General features: G+C 32.6%; 1 protein-coding gene across 1 annotated transcript in view; it reads right to left on the reverse strand.

Moving 5' to 3' along the window:
- Positions 1-330: 330 nt before the first annotated feature.
- LOC102896962 (A disintegrin and metallopeptidase domain 3) overlaps positions 331-9575 on the reverse strand; it is an 80250-nt gene continuing 71005 nt past the window's right edge. The window contains exons 19-20 of the mRNA XM_025050018.1: positions 2810-2972; positions 331-394 (exon numbers count right to left, since the gene is read on the reverse strand). Of these exons, the coding sequence (XP_024905786.1) occupies positions 331-394; positions 2810-2972 (227 nt within the window). The remainder of the gene's footprint in view (positions 395-2809; positions 2973-9575) is intronic.

Consider the following 9575-nt stretch of genomic DNA (forward strand, 5'->3'; position numbering starts at 1 on the left):
AAACAATATAAACCCACCAATTACAACCTTAAATAACAAAGCAGGATGTATGATAGCTCATAGCTATTTTAGGAACATACTTAAATCGCTTCAAAGTTACTACTTTTTACATAAAGTCAGTTAATAAATCCTAATATTGGTTAACATTAAATATTTCTAAAAAGTATAAAACAAAATTTTAATGTCTTATTTTAGTATATGAAAATTATCTTGATGAATAAAGGTGAAGATGATGAATTAGGGAAATAACCAGTCTCTATTACTGAGGTATTGTTAAAAATAAAAAAATTGTTTCATAAATTACATCATTTTGTCAATAGATTGATTCCTTCAATTCACCTTTAACTCTGTGTATGACGTGTTGCTGTCACTACTGCCATCTTCTGATATAGATCTGCATAAAAGAAATAGCGTTAGTTTTAGAGTTAGGAAACATTATCATTCAAAACAAAATCAAGAAAAGTAAAAAAGCTAGATTAGTACTAATTATTCAATTAATATGTACTGACATTCACTTTGCTTCCCATATTCCACTCAGTAAATCTATATTTTAATATTTGGTTTTTCTAATGTTGATCTAACTATTAAAGATTTTAAGAAGTTTTAAATTTCAAACTAAAATCTGATCTATTATTTTTCTCTATCTTGTCTACATGGAAGACAAGAGGAATATTAATATATCTATGATAGTGCTCCTCCAACATTAAAAAAAAAGTAATTTACAGGCAAATTGCCAAATTCTTATTGTCTGTCCAATTATAATATTTCTATCAAAAACTAAGTATATCTTTTCACTTGTTAATGAGATCCTTAATGAGGCCTCTGTGTCTTTTAGCTATGTTTAGTTATATTTTGTACTATTTATACAGTCTCCAAAATTTCCTTTGGCAAACTCCTAAACATCACAGTTTCCATTGAAGAGGATTGTCATGGTGAGCAGATTCTTTGTAATTGGCTAAAATTCCTTGGCCACAGATGATAAGATCAGGTTTTAACACCTAATTTAGGGTTATAATCCAGACAAAACACTGGCTGAATTTAGGTATACTTCCACAGCTATGTCCTTCTGACTCTTGACAATATAAACTAAGAAGCATTGCTGTTGTGGGCACCAGGCCTGGCTGAATCCAAGGTATGGCTGGTCCAAGGTCTGGCTGGTCCTAGGTCTGGCTGTGATCCAGGCTCCTGGCTAGAAATAGGACCCTAGATTAGAATGTTACATTAGTGTAGTAGTGTGCCTGTGCCTGAAATATGTAAACATACTTCAGCTTATTGTATCACCCATGTGTGGCCGAATGCCACTATTGTATTCTGCTATGTGTGGAGCCATGAAGTCCCCTGGGGAGCAGAAGGGGAGCACAAGAAAGGGAGCACAAGAAAGGGGAGCAGAAGAAGTATGCGCAATACTGCGTCCCTCACAATAGACTGCACTTCCCCCAACAGAACTGAGCTCCGCACAATAAAGTTGGTGCCTGCCATTTCATTCTCATGTCTGCCTCTTGTGCATTCTTCAAACCGGGCAGCTCACCATTGAACCTTCCCTTCTCGATCAGCTCAGCGCTGACACTTGGTGTAGTCTGCGGGATGAGTTTACCACTGACAGCTGTGGACAGATTATTGGTATTTTGTTTGGAAATGAATCCAGAAAGGGTTGAGATAAATATTTTGGGCCATGTGCAAGCAGAATATCATTTTCCAGAGACTGGACATAGACAAGAAGAGATAATGTCAATCATAAGGACTTTGAGAATGACCCAGTTTCTGACCGGATAGTCAGTACCACCCTTTGGTGCTTCAGTTCCGTGTCATTTCTTACCCTCACAACTCTGAAGATATTAGTGTTGTTCTAAAACTTAGACTGTCACTTCCAGTCATTTATGATGTTATTCCCGTCTATAACATCTCTTTCAACATTCAGGTTTATTTCTATCATACATGCAGATTTTTATATGAGGTCTTAACTAAGAACACGAGAAGACATGCCAGATATCATTCATTCAAGTCAATTTATAATAATTGGATGATTATGTAAATGTCTATATACATCATGCAGAATACTACCCTGAATTTAACTAGTTGCTCCTAACTTTTTTATAAATAAAATTAACTAACTTGGGAAATAGAGCTGTTGATGCAAATTTTCTATTATTGTTTTCTCTCTCCATAAGTAAGAAACAGAGAACCATTTTCCTTTAGCATGGAATAAATAAATGAGATCCATTTACTTATCTTCACTTCTGCATTCTCATTTTTCTAAACATTCACTAAGCAAATTGTGCCTGGTATTGGTCAGTGTTAGAGTTAAAGAAAAAAACTGTCCAAGTACCTAAACTCTAATTTTAGAAACACATGAGTGATGTTAATGATGTGTAAAATGGGCAGTATCCTATCTGTGTTCTCTCCCTTATTCTTTGCTATCATATATTTTTCTCAGCTTCTACATATTCTCTTCACAAAATTTGCTTCCCTATCTCTATTAATCTCCTTGGAACACCTGACTGTCAATGAAAGGAACATGGGGTTACTTGAGAAATAGACAAAAGCTCCTAGAGAAATTATAGCCAACATGGCTTTCTATTTGAAAGGCACTGAGGATTTATTGAGTATTTTCAGTTGTTCCTGGGCCTACAAGTTCGTGAAAATACCACCTACCTGAAACCTGAAAAAAAAAAAAGTTATATACTAAGATTCAGTATTTCCAAATGATTGATCTATCTAATAATCCCTCCTTGTAATATTCTGAATTACATTTTAATTCTTCTCATGGTTAATTTTTAATATATATATAAGAGGTAATATATTTACTTACCCTCCACTTACTGTTCCCTCTCTTTTCCAAAACCTCATTTTATTCCATTTAAAAGCAATGATGGCAATTAAAATAAGGAAAGGTAGAAAAATGCAGAAACTGATCAAAAGGCCATTTTTTCGATGAGTACCAGGTCGTTTTACAGGCATGTGTGCAATTTTTCCTGAAAATGTGAAACTAACTTTTAACTTTTTAAAGATGATATTCAAAGCATATTAGTCATTTGAACTATAAAAATTTTGGATTAAAATAATACAGTCATGAAACAAATAAACTTAAAAGTGTTTTCCAATATTCTGTGACTATGCCACAAAGCATATTTTATATTTTTGTCAACTCAATATATATGTATATCATTGACATAAGTTGATTTTTTTAATCATTATATGTATAACCTTTACTTATGTGCTATATTCTAAAATATTTTATTGTATCCTATTACCATCTGTGAACTGCTACTTAGAACACATTAAACTGTTCTTACTATCTAGTACTAAGTTCTTCATTTAAAAAATAGAGCAAAAAAAGAACTGGTTTAAAAATGATTTAATGAAAAGTGATTGACATAACTGAAGTCTAATCTTAAAAAACAATTAATAATAGCATACTAGGTTAAATTTCCATCTTATCTGTAAAAGATGTTATTGTCCTAATTCTGATTATATTAATTAGAAAAATGGATATTCTTCTAGATGTTATAAAGGCATTACATAAACTTAGAAAAATCTATGGAAAATTGGTCCAATTTAACAAAAGAAATAATCCAGAAAACTAAAGTACAAAAACTAAATTAAGCAGTCAAAATTACCACTAGCATAACTGTGATGGTATTAAATATAAATGAAATTAAAGACCAAAAAAGACTAAAGTCCAACTTTAAAGCACAGACCCAATCCAATTACACGGTGGCAAGAAATGATTCAGCTAAATTAAAAAGATTCAGAATTTTTTATGTATCATAGGAAATAAATTGGCATATATGAAAAAATACTGAAATTAAGCAAATATGCAGCAGTCTTACATTGTGGTAGAACTCAACACTTTCAAAGCTCTCCATTGTCTGCCTCTTCCATCAGAGGAGGTCAACAATCCATTAGTCCATCCTCACCCAAAATAAAGAAATTGTACTTACTTATTAGATTAATTGAGAGATCCTATTACTCTAAGGAAGAAAGGTAAGGCTTCCACTTTGGCTATGATGAAATTTTTCCATTAAATGGTGCCAAACTGGCCCTCTTATAATAAAAATATGACATATGACAATAATCATGAGGGAAATGATTTCTGGAAGTCAACGGGAAATTCAAAACTATAATAATATCTAAAGGAAGGAGAATATGGCATTGATTTTATGAAAATTCAGTTCTACCTATGGACAACTTGTTGATCTCAGCACAGAGGATTGGAGTCCTAGTCTAAGTACAGCATTGCCACTGAGTTAAGGAGACAGAGGACAGAGTTCACAGCAGCAGAAATGGCTGGATCTGCAGGGCGCAGCATTAGAGAGAAAACTGCTCTGTAGATTAGGGCCCCCAGATGTGTTTAGGGGGAGCTTCTCAGGTGTTGTTGGTAGAAGGATAACCTGGAGCTAACTAGATTATTCTTACTGATATGATAGTAGAAACAAGATATGAGAGTTTGAGCAGTGCTGGAAAAAGAGCACCAAGATCTTAACTTCTCCACATTCTCACTAACACATGTTGCCTGTATTTTTTATTATAATCAACCAATGAGTATAAAGCAATATCTCATTTGGTTTTGATTTACATTTTCCTAAAATGCAGAGTAACTTTCATAAACTTATGAGCCATTTTTATCTCTTCTATGGAAATGTGTTTAAATTCCTTCCCATTTTTAATTGTTATTTTTCTTTTTATTACAGACTTGTTAAGTGTTCCTTATATATTCTGGATACACAAGTCCCATATCAGATATAAGATTTGTAAATATTTTCTCCCGTTCTGTAGTTTGTCTTTCACTTTCTTGGTTGTATCATTCGTAGCACAAAGGTTCTTAATTTTGATGAAATTCAATCAATGTGTTGTTTTGTTTGCTTGTGCTTTGGTGTCTTTTATAACATAGTCTATGCCAAGGTCACAAAAATGTACTTGAATGTGTTGTAAGTATTTTGTAAGTTTAGCTCTTCCATTTAGATCTATGTTCCATTTTCAGTTAATTTTTTTGATAGCGTGATGTAGCAATTCAACATCTTTGTTTTACATGTGGGTATCTATTTGTCTCAACATCAATTGTTGAAAAGGCCATTCTTTCTCCCATTGAATTGTCTTAACATCTTTGCCAAATATCAACAACTGGTAAGTAATAAGGCTTTATTTCTGCTCTTTTTTGCTTCCATTGAACTATATGTCTATCCTTATTTGGGGCAGAGTACTATACTGTTTTGGCTTTTTTTAGTTTTGTAATATGTTTTGAAATTGAGAAGTATGTTTTCAGTTTCCAGTTTTCCTGAAAACTGTTTTCAAGATGGTTTTTACTCTTCTATATCCCTTGAATTTCTGCATGACTTTAGGATCAGCTTGTCAATTTCTGCAAAAAGGGGAAAAAAACCCAACTTGGATATATTAAGAATTGTTTTGAATGCAGAGAAACAGAGAACAGAACTCTAGTTTGTAATCAATTTGGGGAGTATTTCTGTATTAACAATATTGAGACTTCCAATACATGAACATGAGATGTCTTTACATTTATGCAAATCTTTCTTTCAATAATTAATATACATTGTTTTCAGTGTATATTATTTTCTCTTTTTTCCTATATTTAACTTTATGAGGAACCATCAAACTTTTTTCCACAGCATCTGCACCATTTAAAATTCCCACTATTAATGTAAAAACATTCCTCATCCTCCCCTACACTTGATATTTTCTATAAAGAAAAAATATAGCCATTCTACTGGACATGCATTTGTATCTCGCTGCAATTTTGATTTGTGCTTTTTTGCCATTTGTACATCTTCTTTGGAAAAAATGTCTATTTAAGTCCTTTTCCCACTTGTTAATTGGGTTTTTGTCTTTTTGTTGTTGAGTTGTAAAAGTTTGGTATAAATTCTGAATAGTAGACATATGATTTCTATGATTTAAAAAAATCTTCCATTCCATGTTATCTTTTCACTTTCTTAATGTCCTTTGATGTGCAAAATTTTTAATTTTCATGAAGTCCAATATATTTTTTCCTTCACTGTTTGTGCTCTTGGTGTCATATCTAAGAAACCATTGCAAAATCCAAGATCATGAAGATATACCCCTACATTTTCTTCCAAGGGTGTTATGGTTATGCCTCTCACACAATGTCTTTTCCATTTTCAGTTAATTTTTGTATATGGTATGAGGTAAAGAGTCTAACTTCACTCTTTTGCATGTGAGTATCCTGAAATTGATTTTAGAATTATTTTTCTTCTTTCTAAAGTACATTCTTTAAAAATTCTTTTACGGAAGGTTTCTTGGTAGTAAATTCAGTCTATATTCATCTGCAAATGTCTTTTTTGCCCTTTTCCTTGAAAAAGAGTTTTGCTAAATCCACAAATCTGGGTTGACAGATTTTCTCTTCCAAACTTTGAAGATATCATTCCTCTGTGTTCTGGCTTCCCTTGTTGCTATTGAGAAACTTGATAGCTACTTGTCCTTTGTAAATTATCTACCTTTTTTCTCTGCGCAGTTTTAAGATCTTCTCTTTATCTTTGATTTTCTTTGGTTTTTACATATATAGATTCTATCTTGAACTCTTATTTCCTCCATCTGTGGATTCATAACCTTTCATCAGTTTTGGGAAATTCTAACCCTTTAATTCTTCAAATGCTGCCTTTTTGATTTTTCTCTTCAACTCTAATTAGATGTGTTATACTTATTATATCCTCCATGTAGCTTTACCTTTCTTTCATATTTACCACCTTGTCTCTATGTATTATAGTCTGAATATTTCTTTCAGATTTAAGTCTCTCTCCACCTGCATATATTCTGCTGTTTCATTCATCTACTGAGTTATTAATTTCAATAATTATATTTTATTTATAAATATTCAAATTGGTTCTTTTTTCAAATATGCCTGGTACTTTTATTAGATTTATATTTTGATTCTTTTTCAGCCTTTATTCCATCTTTACTTTCTTAAAACAGTTGAACCATAATTGTTTTATACTCTTTATCTGATAATTTCGATATCTAAATTCTCAAGAATTTAAATTTGCTGTTATTATTTTCTCCTGACATTCATTTGTGGTATGTCTGTTAATTTCTTATTATATTTGATTGTATTTAATCTTTGCAAATCAGAGGACTCAAGTGGGGATTCGTATTTGTTTCTCCATAGACCCAGGGAGACCATTGATTTGAGATCTCTATAGTCCCCTTAAAAGACCCTGGCTTAATGGAAGTGTCTCGCTCTCCACTTTGCAGAAGGCCTACGGCTTAGTCTTCTAATTCCAGTAGCTGGTATTGACATTTTCCTCCCAAGACAATCCTAGCCTTTGCATTTATTTAAATGATGCATTCCAGTTTCAGTTGTTTTCATTTTTCCATTTTGCAAATGAGAATACCTTTTATTTTTTGTATGTCAGCAATGTATGAATGTTTTATTTAAAAGTTATCCAGGTTCTAGCCACATAGTAGTGGGAGAATCATTCTACCTAGTCCATCATAATCCTAGCAATGAAAAGCATGAGAAATATTTTAACCTATATCAGTTAAGGTTGTGACTTTGGAAGAAAAAAGAGGAGGTGAGAAGTAAAAATAAGCCATGTAGAAGTGTTGAACAATGAGATTTGGTTTCTTGTACCATGATTATACCCCACTTCTTTTCCTGAGGGCTCACATTTCCAAGACTCTGCCGATACTTTTCTACATTGGCAGGTATCTCCCTTATAATGTGAAACGTTTTTTAGCATCTTGGTCATTTAAGAATCCCCAGGCCTGAGGTGTTTTCATTGTGGGGACTATGTTCACAGCCAGTGTATATCATTTCATTAACATGATTTCTAAATAGTATATTCTTTTTTGTGATATCATAGTGGAATTTTTCCTTATTTAATTTCTTATTGTGGTAAAATGCACAACATGCAAAATTTATCATTTTAAACATTTTTAAATGTACAGTCAGTGGCATTAAGCACATTAACATTGTTATGAATCCATTACCACCAATAAATTCCAAAGTCTTTTCATTCTCTCAAACTGAAACTTTCTGCCCCTTAAACATTAACTTGCCATTTCCACGCCCCATAGCGCCTGACAACTACCATTCTGCTTTCTATGAATTTCACTACTCTAAGTACTTCAAACACACACAATCACTAAGTATTTGTCCCAATGTGACTGGCTATCAGTTAACATAAGGCCTTCAAGTTCCATCTATGTTGTAGAATATGCCAGAATCTCATACCTTTTTAAAGCTAACTAATACTAAATTTTATGTATATACCACATTTTGTTTGTTCATTTATCAGTCAATGAGTATTTGAATTTCCACTTTTTGTCTATTGTGAATAATGTTGCTATGAACATGGGGGTATATCTGTTTGACTCCATGCTTTCAATACATTTGGGTATATACCTAGATGTGTGAAACTGAAGGATAATATGGTAATTCTATGATTAATTTTTTGAAGAACCACCATATTATTTTCCACATCGGCTGCATCATTTCACATTCTACCAGTAATGCACAGCGGTTCCAATTTCTCCACTTCCTCATCAACACTTGAAATTTTCTGAATTTTTTGATAAAAGCCATTCTACGAGGTGTCGATTAGTATCTTGTAGTCTCAATCTGCAAATCCCTAGCAATTAGTGTTATTGAACATCTTTTCATGCGCTTATTGTCCATTTGTGTATCTTTTATAGGGAAATGTTTACTCAAGTCCTTTGCCCATTTGTTAATTGGATAATTTGTTTCCTTGTTGTTGAGTTGCAGTTCTTTACATATTCTGGATATTAATTCTTCATCAGATATATGATTCGCAAAAATTTTCTCATATTCCATGGATCTTTACTTTGTTGATAGTACTCTTAGATAGAAAATATTTTTTAAGTATTATGAATTCAAATTTATCTATTTTTTATTTCTGTTGCCTGTACTTTTGGTGCCATCGCCAAGAAATCATTGGCAAATCCAATGTTATGATACTTCTCCCTCTGTTATCTTCTAAGAATTTATAATTTTCACTCTTACATTTAAATTTATGATCCATTTGTAGCTCTTTTTGTGTATGGTTTAAGTTAAGATGCTACTTTTTTCTTTTGCTTGTTGATATCTGCTTATCCAAATACTGTTTGTTGAAAAACTGTCTTTTCCCTCACTGAATGGTCATTGCATCTATATAAAAATTTTTATAAATTTGACCTCAAAGAAAAGGAAAGTGAAAGCAGAAATAAATGAATGTGACTATATCAAATTAAAAAGCTTCTATCAGCAAAAGAAACCATCAACAATGCAAAGAAGCAACCATCCAAATGGGAGACTATATTTGCAAACAATGCTCCTGATAAGAACCTAATTTCCAAAATATACAAAGAACTCATACAACTCAATAACAACAAAAAAACAAATGACGCAATCCCAAAATAGGCAGAGGACCTGAACAGACACTTCTCCCTAGAGGACATACAAATGGCCAACAAATACATGAAAAGATGCTCAACACTGCTAGCTACTAGGGAAAAACAAGTCAAAACCACAGTGAGATACCATCTCACCTGTTAGAATGGCTATCATCAACAGGACTAGCAACAACAAGTGTTGAAGAGGTTGTAGG

The sequence above is a fragment of the Pteropus alecto genome, unplaced genomic scaffold (assembly GCF_000325575.1).
Source record: "Pteropus alecto unplaced genomic scaffold, ASM32557v1 scaffold24, whole genome shotgun sequence".
Taxonomy (NCBI): domain Eukaryota; kingdom Metazoa; phylum Chordata; class Mammalia; order Chiroptera; family Pteropodidae; genus Pteropus; species Pteropus alecto.